This window comes from Sorex fumeus, unplaced genomic scaffold, assembly GCF_029834395.1.
Source record: "Sorex fumeus unplaced genomic scaffold, SorFum_2.1 ptg000044l, whole genome shotgun sequence".
In the NCBI taxonomy this organism is placed as follows: Eukaryota; Metazoa; Chordata; class Mammalia; order Eulipotyphla; family Soricidae; genus Sorex; species Sorex fumeus.
In genome coordinates this window covers 63,333,740-63,356,441 of record NW_026606101.1, presented here as the reverse complement: position 1 = coordinate 63,356,441, position 22,702 = coordinate 63,333,740, and the positions used below count along the sequence as shown (strand labels likewise).

Below are 22,702 nucleotides of genomic sequence, written 5' to 3'. Positions count from 1 at the left end.
ATTCTAATTCAAATTTTGTGTGTCTCTTTGGAATCTTTAATTTTCTCATCGCTTACAAAACATAACTCATGTTTTTTAAGAACAAAGATTCTTTCTTTTTTGGTCTCAGTCACTGTCACTGTCACTGTTCTCCCGTTGTTCATCGATTTGCTCGAGCAGGCCCAGTAACATTGTGAGACTTGTTACTGTGTTTGGTATATCGAATACATCACGGGTAGCTTGCTAGGGTTTGCCGCCCCGGTGAGATATCCAACAAAATTCTAGGAGCATCATTAACATTTGATTAATGATAAATGAGTTAATATTTGCATGAATTGTTAGGCTCACTTTGTTATCCACTTCATATAGCCATCTTTTTCATAACTGAATTTTGAAAAGTGCTGCTTATCTAGGGGACAGGAGGACAATCCTTTTAATGCTTATTATTCACTTAAGTTATTTCGCTTAATTAATGGGGCCATCTGGTGTATAAAATGCTAACTACGGGTGAATTCTTATTCAAAACCATATGGAATATAAGATCATTTTTACTGTTTATTAATATGGAAGTTTCCAGGAACATAGAAAAAACTTCCTGGTAATGGTTTCATTCTTGTACATTCATCTTATTTTAAGATGTTGATTACACATGAATAAATGTTTACATACGTATTAATTTGGTGAAGTATTAATTTGGCTAATAAGTATTTTTGAATTCTATCAGTATCATGGTCCTCCCGTTGTTCATCGATTTGCTTGAGCGGGCCCAGGAACATCTCCAACCTGAGACTTGTTGTTACTGTGTTTGGCATATTGAATACGTCAAGGGTAGCTTGCCAGGTTCTGCCGTGTGAGCGAAATACTCTCGGTAGCTTACCGGGCTCTCCAAGAGGGCCAGAGGAATCGAACTCAGGTCGGTCATGTTGGCTGCATGCAAGGCAAACGCCCTACCACTGTGCTATCGCTCCAGCCCTTTGAATTCTAGAATGTGATATAATAAAACTGAAAAATTTTGGTTTTGTTTATAAAAATATTTTACCTCTTTGATTTGGGGAATTTCTAGGTCCTAGTTGCTTTTATGATTGCCTTAGCTCAAATAGAGAATAGTGAAAACCAGAGGCAGACATTCTAGAGAAATGGTTTATTAACTGTATTTAGCTCTAACTTCATAGATTGCATGGAGTGTTTTCTTATGTAAGTGAAGAAAATACGAGATAATAAGTTATTCATGGTAAAACAATCATCTGTAGCTTAAATATTTAATTTTTTAATGTTTCTGTGACACTGAGGTCACTGTATTTGTTGAATAAATGCCTCACATTCTACAAAGTGCTAAATAGTCAGAGGGGAACGACATTGCTTACATTGTAAATAAATTTCGAACTGACTGCAGAACTATATAATTTTTTATAGGACATGATATCAACTTCATTTAGATTTTTCTGAGTTTTTTATGTTTATTGACCTTTACATGTGCATTATAAACATTTGTGCTGTTATTTGTATTTAGATTTCTTGTGTTGATGACAATGTAGTATATATATGTTGATTTGATAATGCTGAATACCTTGAATCTTTAAATGTAATAATTACTGTGAACTCCTTAAACTTTCTATAGTGATATATTTCCATATAGGCATAAAATAAGGTCACTAGCTTTGTTGTTTTTATCATTTGGATGGGATATTTTAAGTTTGTGAATCTATGCAGAAATTCTTTGTTCTTTTTGGTGAAAACAATATACAACAGCACTGAAAGCAAGAGATCCAAACCACAACAACCAGGCTAAAAATGTGCCTGTCAAGGAGGCAGGCACAGGGGTGGGGACTGGAAAGGAGCCTGGGGACATGGGTGGAGGGAAGCTGACACTTGGGAGTGGGGCTGGCGCTGAAACATAATATGCCTAAAACCCAACTGTGAATAATTTTGTAAATCACAGTATCTCAATTTAAAAATTAAAATTTAACTTTAAAAAGTTGCACTCTGGAAAAAAAAGTAAAATATATATGCATTAAACATTTCGTTGTGTTTGTTTGTTTGTTTGTTTGTTTTATTTCTGGCCCACACCTGGCTGGGCTTAAATCTTACTCCTGGCTCTACACTCAGGGTTACTCCTGGAGGTGGTCAGACACCATATAGTATTTTGGCGACCCAGTCCAGATCTGCTCCCACATAAGGCAGGCATCCTAACTGTTGTACTACTGTCACTTCAGATCCAAATATTCACATTTCTGATGTCATATACTCCATTTATCTGAAGGATAGACCTTCTCCCAACCATCTTGCACACTATAATAAATCAGGATATTTAAAAAAAACAGGAAAATAACAATCACAAAGTCCATATGCCTTTCTTTAATAAGGTTAAGCCTTTTTTCAGTTCTTTAGATTAACATGCATGTTATAACCTTCTCTAAGTATTCATAAGATGATGTTAAATTATCCCCCCCAAAATGGTTGTTTCAAAAAGAATGAAAAGAAAATTATTGAAGAAAAGAATATTTATTGAAGAAAAAGAATATTTTCTTTTCATTCTTTTTGAAACAACCATTGGTTATGTTTCACTTTCAAAGTGTTTCCTTAAAAAAGGTCATAATAATTTTTCATTACTTAGTGTAGATGCAATAAATGAAATATTCATGTGTAAGTTTTTGTTTCCTAAGGGTACTTCTTGAGTAAGATATTACTAAATTGAGATATCAATTTGAAAATGACATAGGTCATATATATGTATATGCTTACATATATACACATAAGCACATGTATATATATATATATATATGTTATATATAGAGAGAGATCTAGTTCTTCAATTTCTCTTTAACTGAAGAACTAAAAAGGACCCTAGGAATTTACTTGATTCTTGGAAAGGATACCATTAAAGTATTAAAATGACTCTATATAAATTTTTATTTTGTAAACTCTTGAAAGATTTCATACTGTAACTTAAGTTTATAAACAAGTATTCAAAGCAAAAATTGCCCATTACCTATCTTCTAAAACTTCTATTAATTTTTGCCATTCTGTTGCCTGAATATGGATGTATGATTTGAGTTATAGAAGAGCACTAGGTTTATTGAGTAAATCTCATAAATTATGTTGACTTACTGAATGACTTATTTGTCCTATGGCACTTCAGTTAACACAGTGTGTTTTGTAGAAGGATTATAGGTATTACCTTGGGGTATAAAAGGAAATTGAAATTTGAATATTGTAGATGGCAAAGTATGTATTTTCTAGTCTGATCATTTTCATACTGATTTATGATATTTGAAAATTTGTTGTAACCATAAATCTTAAGGTGGATCTCCTTTATATATAGATTCACTGTGTTTAGGACTCTATAGCAGATGTTTTTTACTTGCCCCTCAGAAACAACAACCCTCACTAAGTAATTCATTATTTCCTAAGATTGAAGCAGCTGTGTATTACTGTAATTATGAATTTGTTATGTCCTTGCCAATCTACTGTGAGTTTTAATTCAAGCTTTACAAGTCTCTTTGGAACCTTGTTAATTTTTTCATGATTAGGTAGTTCCTGAAAAAAATGAGAGTTTTGAGAATTCAGAGTTGCTTAGTTGTTTTGTTTTGTTATGTTTTTTAATGGGGTATCAGCTGTTGCTTTTGGAATGTCAAATGACCTTTCTCACATTTAATATTAATCAGATCAAAGCAGACACTCTTCACAATGTCTAACTGCTTTGTGAATGGTATTAAAAAGAGGACTGAGTTCTTTTGGGTTTTTTGCATGTAGCCTGCCTGTTGAAGAGGAAGCTTTCTTTGCTCCACTTCATACTTTATGTTCCTTTGTCAAAGACTAACTGCCCATATATGTGAGGATCTATCTCTGGATTTTCCATTCTATTCAACTGGTCCTTATTCCAGTGCCATGCTGTTTAAATTATTACAGCTTTGTAGTACAATTTGAAGTTGGGATAAGCAATAGCCCCATCTTTTCCCCTAGGATTGCTCTGACTATTGCTATAGGGCAGGGGCAGGGTGTAATTATCCCTTAGCAATCTCAAGAGTGTTTGATCTATTTCTTTGAAAAAATGTCATTGGTATCTTTTAGGGACCGAACTGAATCTGTATAATGCTTTGGGGAATGAATATTGCCTTTTTGATGCTGTAACTCACCTGATCCAGTAGCAGATGTGCTTTCATTTTCTCTGTCCTCCTTTATATCTTCTAGCAATGTTTTGTAGTTATCTTTCTACAGACCTTTCACTTCTTTTGTTAAGCTGATTCCTAGCTACTTGGCTTTCTGAAGCACAATTGTGAACAGGATTGTTTTTTAAAGTTCTCTCTCTTCTGTTTCATTATTTGCATATAGAAAAGCCCTTTACCAAGGGGGGGGGGGGGGTAAAGAAACAAACAGCACCCGGCCCAGACAAGGTCAGACCTGAACACCTGAAGAACCTGCCGTCAGTACTCATCAATACACTGGCTCGGCTCTTCACTCGCTACCTGTCTGAATGCAAGGTTCCGTCCCAATGGAAAACCAGCAGGACCGTACTACTGTTCAAGAAGGGAGACATCCATGACATTGGCAACTATCGCCCGATCTGCCTATTGTCTGTCATCTACAAGTTGTTCACTCGAGTCATCCTGAATAGGATTGGCAGAACATTAGATGAAGGACAACCATGCGAGCAAGCAGGGTTCCGCAAAGGATTCAGCACCATCGACCATATCCACACAATAACCAAGCTCATTGAGGTTTCTCGGGAGTTCAAGATGCCGCTCTGCTTAACGTTCATTGATTTAAAGAAGGCCTTTGATTCTGTTGAGACGGAAGCGGTCATTGAAGCCCTAGCCAATCAGGGCATTCAAGCCCAATACATCAGGATCCTCCGTGAGCTCTATTGCGGATTCACTACCAGGATCTCACCATTCTACAAAGAAGTGATCGTTGATGTCAAGAGAGGGGTGCGGCAGGGTGATACCATTTCACCAAAACTCTTCAGTGCCACCCTCGAGAACATCATGCGACGACTGGAATGGGAAGGAATGGGAGTGAAGATAGATGGTCGGCAATTACACCACCTCCGCTTTGCTGATGACATTGTTTTAATGACACCAAACATCAGCCAAGCGGCACAAATGCTGGCCGACTTTGACCGTGAGTGTGGAAAGGTAGGACTACAGCTGAATCTTACGAAGACAATGTTTATGAGAAACAGCCTCGTTCCTGACGCCCCATTCGCTCTCAATGGAACGACCATCTCCGAATGCAACAGCTATGTCTACCTAGGTCGAGAGGTCAACATGACAAATGACCTGGCACCCGAGCTGCGCAGGAGTAAGAGAGCGGCTTGGAACGCCTTCAAGAACGTCGAAGAAATAGCTAAGAGGACGAAGAACCTCCGGCTCCGGGCACATCTCTTTGATTCCACTGTTCTTCCTGCATTAACATATGCCTCAGAGACCTGGGCCCTACGCAAACAAGATGAGAACGCTATTCAGGTCTCCCAAAGAAGAATAGAAAGAGCTATGCTTGGAATATCACGTTTCACTCAAATGAGAGAACGAATCCGGAGTTCTGACATCCGTCGACGATCAAGGATCAGGGACGCTGTCTCATTTGCCAAGGTGTCGAAAATCAGATGGGCTGGTCACGTAATGAGATTTAAAGATGACCGTTGGACTAGAGCTGTTACTGATTGGATTCCACGGGATGTCAAAAGACCGCGTGGCCGCCCACCTACCAGATGGTCAGACTTCTTCGTCAAGATCATGAACGATCGGTTTGAGGCCCTTCATGTTCCCGGAGCGAACAGATGCCATTGGGCTACACTAGCACGCGACAGGGACAAGTGGAGACGTTACTGGCGCCCGCTCAAGCAAATCGACGACTAATGGGAAGTTAAGTGATTAAGTGATTAAGAAAAGCCCTGGATCTTTGCAGGTGATTGTGTAGACTGCCAGTAAGCCTCTTGTATCCAGGAGCTTTTTTATAGAGCCTTTTGAATTTTCTGTACCGTATCAACAGCAAATAGTGAGAACTTGACTTCTTTTCCTATCTGGATGCCCTTAATATCTCTGTTTCCTCTGACAATTGCTATAGGACTGTAATTTTCAAGATTCCTTCTACGATATTAAATTGTATAGTCAAGTGGAAAACAATAGAATGCTTAGAAATCTCTCCAGGATGTTAGGCTTTTTATCATTTTGTTGAGTACAGAGTATACATAGCAAACTGTATATTTTAGAACTGACCAAATGTTTTATGACTGTAATTTCTGTAGCTAGATATAGCACAGCGGGTAGGGCGTTCGCCTTACAAGCGGCCAACATGGCCGACCCGAGTTCGATTCCTCCGCCCCTCTCGGAGAGCCCGGCAAGCTACCGAGAGTATTCGATATGCCAGACACAGTAACAACAAAGTCTCCAATGGAGACGTTACTGGGCCCGCTCGAGCAAATCGACGATCAACGGGAGGGCCTTTACCTTTACCTTTACCAAGATGACTCATCTCTACAACTTGTTTATATATACCTGAAGCACAATGCAGTTTTAATACATGAAGACAAATAAAAACAAGCTTAACAATATCAATTGTATACAATATATATATAACTATATAGAGACTAAATTTGTTTAATCTATTTGGTTTGGGGACCTTATCCAGTCATGTTCAGGGATTACTTCTGGCTCTGTGCTCAGGAACCACTCCCAGCAGTGGAGGAACAATATGTGGTGCCAGGAATCAAACTGGATTGGCTGCTTCCAAGGCAGGCTTTACTCTCTCTCTCTCTCTCTCTCTCTCTCCCTCTCTCTCTCTCTCTCTCTCTATATATATATATATATACACACACACACACACACATATATATATGGCATGCTTTGTCTCAACTGTTCAACTCTGCCATTGAAGTTCTGAAATAGCCATAGACAATTTGGTGGGTACCATGTTCTAATAAAACTTTATTTTTTTTTAAATGAATCACCATGAGGTACAGTTACAGACCTAGAAAGTTTTTGTGCTTATGTCTGTCATACAGTGATCGAGCACCCATCCCACCAGTATTCCTCACCCCACTCCACACTCCCCCGCCCCACTGGTTCGGTGGCAGACGCATTCCCTTTTGCGCTCTCTCTCTCTCTCTCTCTCTCTCTCTCTCTCTCTCTCTCCTTTAGGGTGTTGTGGTTTGCAATACAGGTATTAAGTGGCCATCATTTTCAGTCTATAGTCTACCTTCAGCACACATCTCCCATCACGAGCAGGCCCTCCAAGCATCTTTTACTTAGTGGTCCCTTCTCTGTCTGAGCTGCCTCTTCCCCAGTACATGAGGTCAGCTTCCAATCTGTGAAGCAGTTCTCCTGGTCCTTATCTCTACTGTCCTTGGGTGTTAGTCTCCCATTCTGTTACTTTATATTCCACAAATGAGTGCAGTCCTTCTATGTTTGTCCCTCTCTTTCTGGCTCATTTCACTTAGCATGATACTCTCCATGTTGATCTACTTATATGCAAATTTCATGACTTCATCTTTTCTAACAGCTGCATAGTATTCCATTGTGTAAATATACCAAAGTTTCTTTCTAATAAAACTTTAGAAGAACGGGGAATCCCTCTTTAGGAAACTTTTCCCATAATCTGGAAGCTTCCCTGCCTTCCTTTGCACTTCCCCTTCCCTTGAATAAAGTCTTCTGATTGCACTCATTTTGGGGATATAAAAAAAAAACATAGTATGAGGCTAATACTCAGGGATAGTAGAAACAAGGACCAGGAGCCACAGTTGGAAGCCTGCCTCAAGTGCTGGGGTAGAAGGCAGTTGGGATAGAGAAGGGACCACTATGAGAACAGTAGTTGGGAATGATCACTCTGGAGAAGAACTGCTGAAAGTAGGTAAAGGAACAAAAATACCTCTCACTACCTGTCTTGCAAACCATAAAGCCCAAAAGGAGAGAGAGAGAGAGAGAGAGAGAGAGAGAGAGAGAGAGAGAGAGAGAGAGAGAGAGGAGAGAGCTGTAGAAGAAAGGTGGGAAACGGGACATTGGTGGTGAGAAATATACACTGATGGAGGGATGGGTGCTGGAACATTGTATGACCGTAACCCAACTATAAACAGCTTTGTAACTGTGTTTTTCATAGTGATTCTATACATAAATAAAGTCGTAGGGGGGAGGGGAAACTTTAAAAGAACAATTTTTTTCTTGATCTTTAGTTTGCCAATTTAAATTTAGACCAAAACTTATAAACAGATTTAAACTCACATTCTAAATTTGATTGATGGCTGCCTACAATACCAAATTGAGAGTTTATTTTTGTTAAAAAATAGATTTATCATGTTATCCAGAAATTCTACTACTAGGTAACTGCCAAACATGAAAACATGAATTTGAAAGATGTTCCTTGCAACCCTTTTGTAATCACTAAGATCTGGAAATAACTCAAGTGCACAGTGACAGATGAATAAGGAAAAAAAGGGGGGGGGCATATAGACATGATGGAATAATAGCTCTAAGTTGAAACCTTGCCATTCACAGCAGTATAGATGGAGCTGTAGGGTGTCATGCTGAGTGAAATGAATCAGAACAAGAATGACCATATAGTTCATATGCCAGCTATACAGAGACAGAGCAACAGGGACAAAGCGTGGGAAGACACAGAAGTGATTCCGAGTTCTTGTATTTGGACCACAGAGCCGAGCTTGCCCTCTCCGGGACCAAAGGGCACAGGAGCATGAAGGGTGGAGGGGCTGGTAGATGCTGGTAGCTGTGGGCACAAGGTAGCAGCCTATTTCTGATAAGGTGTGAAAATTTACTCTTGAAACATTTCTAGTGATGTAGAGCATTATTTCCTCAATGAAAAAGAAAGGTTCTTTAAGTGCATCTTGACTCAGTAACTAATTATTTGATTGATGAATATTGTCTGCCAAGACATTATATTTATCCCCTCTTTAAAATGAAGTTTGTGGGGCCAGAGTGATGGTACAGCGGGTAGGGCATTTGCCTTGCGTGCGACTGACCCGGATTCGATTCCCAGCATCCCATATAGTCCCCCTGGTACCACCAAGAGTAATTCTTTTTTTTTTCTTTTTTTATTAGTGAAACACCATGAGGTACAGTTGTAGATTTACAATTTTTTGTGGACCAAGAGTAATTCTTGAGTGCAGAATCAGGAGTAACCCCTGTGCATCGCTGGTTGTGACCCAAAAAGCAAAAAAAAAAAAAAAAAAAAAAAACCTAAAATGAAGTTTTAAAAAACGCCATGACCTGTGCAGATGGCTCTGCTTTGGGTGCCAGTTTGATTTACCCCTTGTTTCATCTTAGTTTTAACAATCTCACATTCCTCAGCCCCAAATTTCTAAATCTTGGCAATGTGAAATACTTTCAGAGAGGCTGGAGAGATAGTTCAGCAGATCAGGCACTTGTGTTGCACATGGCAACTTTAATCTCCAGCACCCTATAGGGTCCCCGGGGCCCCACCAGGAGTGATTCCTGAGTGCAGAGACAAGAATAAGTCCTGAGCACTGATGTGTGTGGCCCAAAAGCAAACAAAAAAAGTTCTTTTAACTCAGGACAAATTATTCCAAACTAGTCAGCTTTCCTTTTTTCTTTTTTAAATTCAAATCAATAAAATATGTTTTTTGCCTTCCATAACCTCTTGTTCCTTCTTCCCCACACCTTTGTCTATGAATCTCCTCACTAGGATCACTCTCAGCGGACACTTTCTTCTCCCCACAGGGTGGCTGTTAGATTATTTTGTTGTATCTCCTTGAAGAACCCAGCTCCATGCTGCAGTCTACAGTTTAGAGCGCTTGTATTCATATTTAGACATGTGAGTGATTCTTTCATTAAGATGTTTGTCTTCCCACTAGACCATGAGCATGAGGAGAGCAGAGGCATAGCTTTATCCACCTACCACCTAACACAGTACCTAGCACATAGTAAACCCCCAATAAATATTCACCGGAAGGGTAGATTTAGGAGCAGAGAGATAGCCCAGAGGATTGCAGCACATTTTTTTGCATGCAGAAGCCCCAAGTTCAATTCCAGGCACCATATATTCACCCTGAGCTCTGCCCAGTAGCTCTAGTGGCTCCTGAACAGCACCACACACCCCTCACCCCTACCCCCGACACCATCTCACACACACACACACATACACACACACACTCATGCACATGCACACACATACACACAACAGGGAAATAAAGAATGTAGTTCCAGCCCAGCCATAGTCTTTTTTTGGGGGGGGAGAGAGGTGGTCACAATACCCAGTGATGCTCAGGGGTTACTCCTAGCTCTGCACTCAGGAATTACTCCTGACGGTGCTTGGGGACCATATAGGATGCCAGGGATTGAACCCAGGTTGGCCACGTGCAAGGCAAACGCCCTCCCCTCTGTACCGTCACTCCAGCCCCAGTCATAGTCTTTTGAACTTGAAGCAGGACTTGAAAAGAGATACATTTTTCTCTGTCAGATCTGTAAACTATTTTCCTATTCAAATTTTAGTGTGTCATTTTATATTTGCACAAGCAGGCACATTCACTGCTGAAATAATAGCTTTTCCACACAATTAGGTATTCCAGTTTTTTCTCTTGCTAAAATAAGATACCCTTTCAAACTCTGTATGCAAAGTTACGCAACACTGCTGGTGGGACTGATTCACTTCCCCTTCTGCTCCACTTCGTTGCAAGTCCTCAGGCTTCAAAATTCTATTATCCTTGGCATAGGTCAGATCCGTGTTTTAACCAGACCTGGGCACAGGTAAGAGGAAATCGCTGTTTCCAAGATGCTTTATTGAAGGTCATACAGATTACTGAGACTTGCCTGACTGGCCACAAGCTTCTGGGAAAAGGTTCCAGGTGCTTCTGGCATCAGAACTATTCAAGGTCAGTTAGGGAGCTTAGAAAGAGCTGAGCCTTTCAAAGACAAGCAGATTAGCAAATTTTTATGATAAAAAGCCTGTGGCGTTGAATATAGACAGGTCATGTGGAAATGTCACTGCAGAGACTAGATTTTAAGAACTAAAAAATACTTACTTGATGAACTGAGTCCTGGGGGCTTGCAGAGCTATAACTGTGCAGCAGAGGTTCCAGATTTATTTGGCTTTGTGCACCTTTTAAAATATTTTTGCGGCAGACTGGAGAGAGTGTTCAGCGGGGAAGGCACTCACGTTGCACACAGCCAAGCTGGGTTTGATTGATCCCCCGGCATCCCATATGATCCCCCCAAGGACTGCCAGGAGTAATTCCTGAGTGCAGAGCCAGGAGTTACCTTCGTGCACTGCAGGGTGTGCCCCCCACAAAATAAATAAATAAATAAATATAATTGCTTACTGCCTACCTGGAACCTGTCTTCTTCAAGCAAACAAACCTTTAAAAGTGCCTGCAATTGCACCAGAAGCATAAAGTACTATAACATTTGCACATCTTGAAAGAAGTGTAAATGTTAGTGACATAAAGAAACACATTGGACTGATCATTTTATCCTGGTGATCATGTAGAATTATGACCCAAGAGTATTGAGCCTGGCTTTACAGTGCCTCTTCCCATTCTCTGATGTCATTGCAGTGAATTAGCTGTTAGGGATTCCCAGGTTTTTGAATAACTGTTAGGTACACCAAAGTATTTTGTCCTACCAGTTAGTTACTCATAAACAAAAGAGGACAAAATAAAGGTGAAGAGATGAAGACCTATGAAATGATTAAGGGTTGTCATGGAGGTCTTCAAGGAAAATGTCTTGCATGGTGAGAAAATAGTAGCTTTTGTCTTAAATCTACAGAAGTTGTTTGCTTGCTTATATTTTGGTTTGATCCTATTAGTGCATGAGGACTACTCCAGCACGATACTAGGGTCACTCATGGAGGCACTTAAAGGACCATATGGTTCCAGGGGTCAAACCAAAGGCTCCCACATATAAGTATATGATCCAGCCCTTTGAGCCATGTTCTGACTTAAAAGTTTTTATATCTGGAGTCCTGCACGTGACATGCAACAAATTAAGTTTTCACTATTAGGTAAACCTTCACAATTTTTTGGATCAGTAGGTCCTGATTTTGATTAGTAGTTTGAGTCAGAGATAGGATACATTAAACCCTCAGTCATTAAACCTTTTAGGCTAAAGGGTTAGTGTTTTCCTCCATGCAAAATTAAATTTCAGAGTAGAATATTTGTCTTTCTAAGCATCCGCTTTTATGTTTTCTTTCCTTTTTTTTTTTTTTTGGACCACATCTGGCAGTGCTCAGTGCTTACTCCTGACTCTGTGCTCAGATATCACTCCTTGTGGTGCTCAGGGACCTTATGTGGCGCTCTGGACGGAAACCAGGTTAGCCGCAGGCAAGGCAAACATGCTACCCAGTGCACTATCTCTTCAGCCGCATGCTTTTCTATTTTATGGCTAATTATAATGCCTTACTGCTTTTAATTACACCTCCCTATATGTAAAAATATAATCAACTTATTCATACTACAACTGAATGTTTATTGATATTTTACTCTTTCTGAAGATGCTGACATCATCAGAAAATGAATAGCCAGAGGACAAAGCTGTAGTTCTAGAATTTCAGAAATCGAAACAAAAGGGAACGTGACTTGAGGACCGGGATTCTATTTAGGTTACTCAATTCAAACTGCTTCAAACAGTTTTCAGATTCCTGAATAGAAATATTAACCCTTCTCCATATCCCAACCCCCACCATGAGCATGTAGAAGGAGACTAAATGTTACCTGGTTTGGAATGTACTTTTCCAAGCAGGAAAAGTGTCATAGCAGGCTGGCATCATTGACCTTAAATTTCCCTCCCACCCTGACAATACTTGATCCCTGGAGCCTGTGCCCAAGAGCCTGGCAGGTAACTATGTAGGAGAAGTCAACTGATGCTTCAGAGGAAATCACTATGAAAGCTTTCAGGCTTTGGTCCTGATCCAACCAAACAATATTTTGTCTAAAAGAAAGAGTAGATCTTCCAAATGACCCAGTGATTCTATTTTTGGGCATCTACCCCCCTCCAAGCACACATACACAAAAATGTGAAAGGCATACGTGTATCTATGTTCATCATAGCACTGAGTACAATAGCCAGGATATAGAAATAACTCATGTCAATTACTGATAGATTGATAAAGAAATTTTGGTATATAAACACAATGGAGAATTATGCAGCTATAAGAAAAGACAAGGGGCTGGAGTAATAGCACAGTGGGTAGGGTGTTTGCCTTGCATGTGGCCAATCCGGATTCGATCCCCAGCACGTTCCCTGAGCACGAGGGGTAATTCCTGAGTGCAGAGCCAGGAGTAACCCCTGTTCATCACCAGGTGTGACCCAAAAAGAAAAAAAAAAGATGAAATCTTGTGATTTCCTGCAGCTGGAGGACATTGTTGAAAGATAGGAACAAATGCCAAAGACCGCAAGGATTTGTGGTAGATAGGAAAATAATAGATAATATTGATAACTCAGTAAATAATATTGAATGATGACAAGCCCTTAGCCCTTGATTGTGGAACTGAGATTACACGCAATGGGGTAGGGGGAAGGAGGACTTGGAAGAGGCGGACTCAAGTGGTATAAGGACAGTGGTGTGGATCTTAGACATCTTGGTGGGGGTGAAAGTGCAATAGTTTTATACATAAAAACCATAAACATTCTCACTTTTGTAACTGTGTTTCCTGAACTAAAATTTTAAAAATTTAAAAGAAAAAAAAAGAGTGTTTTGTCTGACTACATTTTGGCTGCCTCCCCGAAGGAACTCTTATAGCTTTAGGATTCTTTTTGAGTATCTTATAATTCATTAATAAGAGATGGTTCTGTTGTCTTCCTGAAATCCCAAGGGCATTTTCAGTTAGCATTTTGCATGGAACTCTCTGCATGGACACATTGTGTAGCACTTGTGGGAGGTAATTTTTCCCCAAGCTTTGCAGTCCAAGATTCATAAATGGGATTTTTATGAGTGATTAATCATAATTTTCTTTGAAATAGAAAACATTTTTCTCTGTAAATAAATGTACCTTGCATTTTTCTCCTGGAGAAAGTGTATAAAATGTGGAGCAATTTCTTCTTTCTGTCTCTGCTGAAAAAAGAGGCAATCTTTTTTTTTCTCCTTCAGCTTACTCCTGACTCTGTGCTCAGGGCTCACTCCCGCAGGACTCAGGTGATGATGCTTGTGTGGGGATCAAAGACGAGTGAGGCGCATACAAAGCAAGCAGGCACCTTGCCCACTGTATATCTGTCCTGCGCCAGCGGTCACCTTTCACAACACTTCAAAAGGCTGCTTGGGCTGCCTCCTCCTTGTTTCCTAAAAGATTTATGAGAAAGTCTGCTTATAGGTTATTACTTCTCAGAACCTGCAAGTGTCTTCATTAAAACAATTAAAACAAGGACTATGGAATTAGGAGAGCAATCCCCCTGACTCTTTGAAATATATATATAGTAAGTAAGGGACAAAGAATTCATTAATTATCTCTTTGGTATGAGGAAAACTTTTCTTCAGACTATAAACAGATATGTTTTTAATTTTTAATAGATAAATTTTTTAATCTTTTTAGGGTTTTGAATGTAGATTTGACGAAAAAGTATCACTGTATCCCTGTCATCCCCTTCTTGTTCATTGATTTACTCAGAGGGTGCCAGTAACATCTCCATTTGTCCCAGCCCTGAGATTTTTTTTTAATTAGTGAAACACCATGAGGTACAGTTGTAGACTTACAAACTTTTGTGCTTGGGTTTCAGTTATACAATGATCAAGTACCCATCCCTCCACCGGTGCCCATTCTCCACCACCAATGATCTCAGTAGCCCTCCCACCCCCCACCCCACCTCACCTCTGTGGCAGGGCATTCCCTTTTGCTCTTTCTTTCCTTTAGGGTGTTGTGGTTTGCAATAGATGTATTGAGTGACCATTGTGTTTGGTCTATAGTCTACTTTCAGCACGCATCTCGCATCCCAAGCGAATCCTCCAAACATCCTTTACTTGATTCCCTTCTCTATCTGAGCTGCCTTTTCCCCCAGCATGTGCCACGGCTCCCAGATGCCCAAGAACAGATGACTGATTAAAGAAACTTCGGTACATCTACACAATGGAATACTACACAGCTATTAAAAAAGATGAAGTCATGAAATTTACATACAAGTGGTTCACATGGAAAGTATCATTCTAAGTGAAATGAGCCAGAAAGAGAGGGACAGACATAGAAAGACTGCACCTATCTGGGGAATATAAAGCAACAGAATGGGAGACGAACACCCAAGAATAGTTGAGATAAGTGCCAGGAGATCTGCTCCCAGCCCTGAGATTTTAGCAGCCTCTCCTTACTCGTCTTTCCCCATGCTGCCATATTGGAGGCTCTTTCAGTGTTAGGGGAGTGAGACCTGTTATTGTTACTGTTTTGGGAATATCGAATACACCATGGGGAGCTTGCCAGGCTCTGCTGTGCAGGTGTAATACTCTCAGTAGCTTGCCAGGCTCATATATATATATATATATATATATATATATATATATATATTTCCCTCTATAATTTGTTGCCTACTGTCTGAGCCCCATCAAATATGGTGTGGTAATTATAGAAAATGGGTAGATCAGGAAAAAATAGATCATATGACTAAGCTGTATTGGTATCCAGATAGATTACCCAGGGGGTGCTCCTTCTGTGAAGGGTGCTGAGTTCAAGGAGAGCTGTTGGCATGTAGCCAGAGCGGGTCATAGTGTCAGCATCCCACATGCCAGCGTCCTGGGCAGAGAGAGAGTGTTATGCAGGAGCCTGAGCCTGTGTGTACACCTGCGCATACTCTCTGACTGTGTGTGTGTGTTTGTGTGTATGCGCATGTGTGTGTCCCTGAAACCAAGATAAAGCCCAATAGTAGACAAGCATAACATCTAATATTGTCCTTGGCTTTACATCTAAAGATAAGTGTGGCTTGTCCTCAATTGACCTTCAAAGCCTAACCTTTACATTATTTCAGTCTGTGCATAGGGTGTGCTTCAGGGGCCAACCCATGGGGGGATTTTATTGTTTATTCTGGTACCCACTTGCTTCACCCCACCTTTTCTTTCTCATTCTTTTCCTGGAAAGCCCCCTGTGGGAGGACCAGAGCGCAGATAGCATCCTTGCTTGCCTTAAAGGAGGCCTATTCAGGCTCAATCCCCAGCATCCAACATGGTCCCTGAGTCCACCATGAGTGACCCCTGAGCCCAGAGTCAGGAATGAGTCCTGAGCACTGCAAGGCGCGGCCCCAAAACCAAATAAATAACCTCCCGCCCTTTTTTAATTGAAGGGAGTTTGTTGGGCCACATTCAGATGTGCTCAGGGCTTACTCCTTGTCCTTGCTCAATGATCAGTACTGGCATTGTTCAGGGGGCCACATGCAGTGGTGGGGATTGGGTCAACTACCCCGCATGCAATGCACAAGCCTTACCCCCTGTACTAGATGGTTTGGGGGCACCCGAGTTCACCAACTTCTCAGGTTATTAGCCCTTCAGTAACCCTGTTCTCACATAAGCTCTTATCTCAGATACTGGCCTTTGTGCCAGGAGCAAACCTACGTGGGTGTGTGCCTGCCTGTGCCACCCTGTGGGCCACAGGACTAAACCAGCTGCACACCCATGCCACCGTGATTGAGACGGTGGCCATGGCTACCACCTGTGGTTCCCTGCGCAGATTGCGAGCAGTTGTGGATTCGTGTTGTCCCTGCAGGAAGCCACAGCCCGCACTGTGCAGAGTGCGTGTTTGGTACTTGAAGGTTGTAAGGTCCCTCTTTTTTATTTATTTATTTTTGTAAGTTCCCTCTTGATCCCAGAGAACCACTGCAGTGATTGATGGGAATGCCGCTGCCCACCTGAGGCTTGTCCCAACGTCGGTGTTCCCTGGTGGCTGGACTCTGTGCATTCTCAACAAGGCGTCTCTCTTGCCTTCTGTCCTTGCCTTCTGGGGTTTGGGGAGGGCTGTGGAAGGGCTTAGGGCCTGCAGGGAACAAAGCGTGGAAACGAGTGGGACTGAAACTGCAGGATGCAGGGAATGGGGAGACGAAGTTGAGTGTAAGGGTTAGAGCTGGAATCCCAGGGCTCAAGTCCAGGGAGCAGTGGGAACCGTGAGACCAGCGAGGCACTGGGCTTGGGCAGGAGCCAGCGGCAAGGCTGGACAGAGGAAAAGATTTGATGGAACCCCTGAGAGACAGGCAGCTAGAGGGGCTGGCAGTCCTGGAGCTCTGCGCTTCTAATCGACAGTGACTTCAGAATCAAGGAGAACAGTTGGATTAGGGTGACGGGTGAGGGAGGTTGTAGGAGTAGCAGAAGGGCCTCCCTCTCCATCCCCCCTGGTGCTGGGTCAGGCCGGCTTGCCTTTCCTCTCCTCCTTCCACCCTCCCTGTCATCTCCATCCTGGAAGCCCACTGGACCCTCTTCGTCTTATTGTAATTAGAGTAGGGACACATTTCCTTGGAGAAAGCAGTCATCCATTAGGCAAAAAGCCATCACAGAAAATGGCATTTGAGTGTATTCCACACTATGGCACCCTTGTTGCTACCACCTCTGTTTTAACAATAATCCGATAACCGATAAGATTTTGTCATTTGAGGACTCTATAAAATCACCTGTTACCACCTTGATATTTAAATTACAAAGTTTTAATTTCTCTGTTAGATAAGTTCAGGCGTTTCATATGTTGGGCGTTAAGCCCTCTGAGGTGGTCATTTGCCACAGGACTGACCAGCATTTGCATGTTCACAGCTTTGGTTCTTAAGAGCGATCTCAGACTTGGTAATAAGCAGAAGGTTTTATTTATGTACTTCAGAGTGAAGCCTGGGAGTTGTTCCTGGTGTCTCTATTAAAGGAATCAGAAGCCTCCTTTTGAGGCAGGATTATGAATTCAGGAGTGCAAGAGCATCCGCTCAAAGATGCTTTCTTATTTAGGAACCCCCCCCCCCCCCCAGGATAGGGGAGGGAAAGAATAAAATGGCAGGAAATGATGCTGTTGTCACGTGGGAGAGAGGAACCCTCCCTTGCCTTACGCTCTCTTCCTGTCAGGTAAGGACACGCTCTCTGGCTTTTAAAGTGCCGGGAGCCCAAGAACAGTTGTCAGAAAATAACAATATGTCACCAGAAGAAAGATGGATTCAAAGGTGAACCCTAGTAAACTAACATGTGGTCTGCAGCTTGCTGCCAAATCAGCAGATGCACTCACCTCTCTCCAAGGGCAGGGAAACCTTGTCTGTGGTAAAATACCACTTCCATCCTCCCGGGCCACCAAGCTGAAAGGATATCTCTTTTATGTCTTATGATCCCTCCCTTATCTCATGTGCACCCAGTGTTTATCCTAGAGTTTTTGTTTCCCCCAATTCAACTCTTTTCCTATTCCATATTTGCAGAATTGATTTCTTATCTTTTGTGTATTTCTACATGCTAAATTTGACTTCCTACCCAGAGGGTCAATCACCAGACCCATCGAGTCGGATCTAGTGTATCTTATTTTGGTTTCCTGTTTTTGTTTGGGGGCTGCACCCAGCAGTGAGCAGGGATTAGTCTTGGCTCTACTCTCTGGGGTCCCTTCTGGTAGAGCTTAAGTGACCATCTGGGGTACCATTTGGGATAGCAGCAGTTAACCCTGGGTCAGCCGTATGCAAGGGGAGTACCCTACCCACTGTACTATCTCTCCGTCTCCCAGATCTAATGCATCGTATACCTTATAGTGAGTGGAATCATTGCTAACTTCATCCTGAACATGGGTCTAAGGATCAGCTGCTTCTGTTGTATCTCCTTTTTACCCACTTTTTTTTTATTGATTCACCATGAGGTACAGTAACACAATTTTCATGTTTGAGCTTCAATCATAGTCATCAAACCCTTATCCCTTCACCAGTGCATGTTCTCCACCACCAAAATCCCCAGTGCCCCCCCCCCCATTCCACACCTCCCCCTGCCTGTGTGGCAGACAATTTGCACAAATCATAACATAACTGATTTCCTTTTTACCCACTTTTGGACACCAGTGTACATTCCCAGTTTTCACTCGCCTCTGTTACTGTCATTGTCCCACTCATTTCCATTGAGCCTGAAGATTTCTCTCTGCCAAATTACAATTAAATTGTGTGTAGGTATGTTTATGGAAATACTACATGTTCAGTAAAATGAAAAGGTGAACAATTTGGGGCCAGAGAGATAGTACAGCAGGTAAAGTACTTGCCTTGCATTCAGCCAATCTAGGTTCAATCCCCAGAATCCATAGGGGCCCCTCAGTACCACCAGGAGTGATTTCTGAGTGCAGAGCCGGGAGTAACCTCTGAGCATCACCAGGAATGACCCCAAAGTCAAAAAATGGGGGGTGAATAATTTATACGGTTAAAGGATTTGAAAAATATTAAAATTTTTTAACTTTCCATCTTGAAAGAGCACTCCTTTGGGAGACATGCTTTTGGCAAGAGTGGGTATTTCTTAAGATAAGTTTCCCAGGTTTGTAATCTTGACTTTTACCTATTGACTTTTCAAGGTTACTTTGAAATTTGGTGTTTATTTTAGAATACACATTTAGAACATAACTCCTTACAAACAAGCATAAAATTCATTTCTTGGTTTTAAAAATGCCTTTTCAAGTAAAAATGTATTAACTTCTATTTTTTTCTCTTGAAAATGTACCTAAAATTTCTTATATAAAGTTGAATACTAAGTCTTAGAATTGGCAGTAAAACAGAACATTTAATTTTAAAAGAGTGTTAAAAAAATCAACAACTTTGAAATATATAGTATTAATTAAAAAGTTGTAAGACATTTTATGGTTAAATTCATCAGAATTCCATTTTTAAGCCCATTAAAGTTCAAAGTCATTACGAACTTAGCAATTTCCAAGAGGGGAAAAATACCAAATGTGGTTTTATAACTTTCTCTAATGAAGGCTCTATTATAATCTAATTCAGTATCACTCGATATCTTTTCTTGAAATTAACTTTTGCTTCTGTGGAACCTGTAGCTAAATTTATCGGCCTGGTTTGGATGTCTTGTTTTTTTAATTCTAGCACAAGATTTTCTTTTGTGAGTAGATGTTTCTTAAAATATCAAGAAATGAGTAGTTTTCATACCTGCAGTTAAGACTTGAAAAAAAAATCAAGTGCATAATATTACACGTTACTCAGATTTTCATTCTTAAAAGTACAAACATTATCTTAAACTCCAGTTTTGTGCCATTTAAGTCTTTTTACCTATTCTCCCGCATATGTCACCAAGCTTTACTCATGTGCTCTTTTGTTTAAGGGCTCTGTCCTAGCCCATGCCTATGTTAACTGGGGGGGCGGGGGACCCAGCAGTGCTCAGGGGACCATTCAGTGCTGAAGACTGAACTTGGGCACTCACATGCAAAGCATATACTCAAGTCCTTTGAGCTGTTTCCTCGGCGCTTGTTTCATCTTTCAAGAAATAACTACAGTAGAATCTTTTTATTTACTTTTTTATTTTTTTTTTAAATTTTATTAAGTCACTGCAATTTACAGAGTTCTTCATAGTGAAGTTCCAGGCATATATCGTTCTAACCCAAAACTAATTTTACAAAGTGATAGTAACCAAAACAGCATGTTATTGGAGGAAAACAGACTAATGAATCAATGGAGTAAGATTAAGAGCACAAAAGTGAATTTGCACATATATTGTTAATTTATGAGAAAGGAACCAAGACCATACGAAGGAGAAAGGAAAGTCTCTTCACCAAATGGTGTTGGGAAGCATGCACAGCCCATGCAAAAAAAAAAAAATCAAAACCTGGTCATTATTTAATATGATATAAAAATTTACTTAAATGGATTAAAGACTTCAATATAAGACCTGAATCCATAAAGTATATAGGGAAAAAAACCTCAACTTCACCTGTAATATGGGAAATGAAAATCTGAAAATCTATTTGACATCACCTCTTAACTGTGAGAACGGCCCACATCAGAGGTTCCCAAACTTATCGGGCCTACTGCCTCCGTTCAGGAAAAAAAAAATTACTCAGTGCTCTCCTTGAAATCTACCTTTTCTAAGTGAACAAACAGAAAGAACCCCCAGTGTTGCCCCTTAAGCTACTGCTGCTTCCTGGATTATTCCAGTGCCTCCCCCCTAGAGGGTGATATCACCCCGAATGGAAAGATTGGCGTATATTTTCAAAAGTAAAAAGTTATAAACAAGTTCTACGAAGTATGGAGGACGAGAAAATATCATACACTGTTGGTAGAAATATCAATTGATATGATCTCAACAGAAAATTAAAACTGCCATAACACATCAAAATTGCTTCTTTACATTTTTAAATAAGAGTTTTTTGGTGGGGTAGAAGGAATCTCTCTGGTCACCTGAATGACATTAGAACTTTAGTGGTGAGTGTGGTGAGTTAAATGCACCTATCCCATTGCATACTGTATTTACAAACCTCATATGGTATTAAAATCCAGGGAAAAGTTAATAGAATTCTATAAAAAACAACAATGATAATGAAAAGTAGAATGAGAAAGGATATTCTTGATTATAGGGTTGGTTCTACAGTGCCCCAGAGACAAGCTGTCTCTTTCAGGGCAGTGAAAGGAGCCAAAGATGAGATTCTAATGGGATTCTCTATCTGTTTATCTGCAGACTGCAGCTGAATATGTAAAATCTCGACTCCCAGAAGCCCTTAAACAGCATCTTCAGGACTACGAGAGAGACAAAGAAAACAGTGTGTTGTCTTACCAGACCATCCTTGAACAGCAGATTCTGTCAATTGACCGAGAAATGCTAGAAAAATTGACTGTATCCTATGATGAAGCAGGTATGTTTGTCTTTATACACACAGTTGTATTCCTTGAATAAATCTTTCTATAGAACTCAGTTAAATGAAGACTTATCTCTGATGTGAAGGTCAGTCAAAATGGACTCAAAGTTCCATAACATGAATTAATAGTAGTAAATTTAATAACGATTCCACAATATAACATGTTGCTGAGTGTAGTTTCTCATAACTATGGGGACCCAGGGAAAGAGGAGATGGTTCCTAGGTCTAGGACAGCGGATGCTTATAGACTCACATGCCCAGCGTGGTAGAGACATGGCCGCCCATATGGGCCCATAGGATTATAGTCATAAGATAGAGTTTAATGGGAAAGGCAATGGTTAAATAGAGGCTGAGGGAGAGTGTCTCTGTGCACTAACGAGCAGGTGGTGGAGGGAGGCAGAGTGTTATCATGACTAGGAAGAAACTTCTGGAGCACTGCCCTTGATGTTCCAAGGCAGAAGAAAGGGTGAAGTATTGCTGACACCCAAAGATGTCTGTTTTCCATGTCTCAAACAATCGGCCACAGGCAAATCAAGGGCAATTAATTTATGTTATTCTTAGAAATGTCAGGTTCCCCTGGCAACAGTCCAGTTCCCAGAGAAGTCAGGGCCCAGGGCACTCCCAACAAGCCCAACGACCTCTAGTGGTCAAGGGGTCTTGCCAGGAAGAACTCCAACAGCTGTTCTGTCAGATATAGAGCAACTTTTGACAAGTGGCATTATCTAGTGAAACTGGTATTGTATATATACACCATGAACCATTGGATCCATCACTAGGTATCATTAGAAAAAATATGTATCCTTAGAAAAATTTACGTATTTATTATAAAAAAACATAAGAATATTTGTAAATTTTTTAAATAAAAGGAGAAATTAGAAAAAATAAGTGCAAATAAACTATGCCATAAATACCACACATCAATGAAAAGACTATAGTTATAGCTATGTATATAGATGGCATGAAAGTTATGAAATATGATCTAAATTTCAAAGAGACAGGTAAAAGAAGAAG

The 22,702-nt window shown here is 40.7% G+C and overlaps 1 protein-coding gene across 1 annotated transcript in view; it reads left to right on the top strand.

Annotated features, from left to right (window-relative positions):
• PPM1L (protein phosphatase, Mg2+/Mn2+ dependent 1L) overlaps window positions 1-22,702 on the top strand; it is a 239,598-nt gene that overhangs the window by 171,691 nt on the left and 45,205 nt on the right. The window contains exon 2 of the mRNA XM_056121449.1: window positions 21,514-21,688. Coding sequence (XP_055977424.1) covers window positions 21,514-21,688 — 175 coding nt within the window. The remainder of the gene's footprint in view (window positions 1-21,513; window positions 21,689-22,702) is intronic.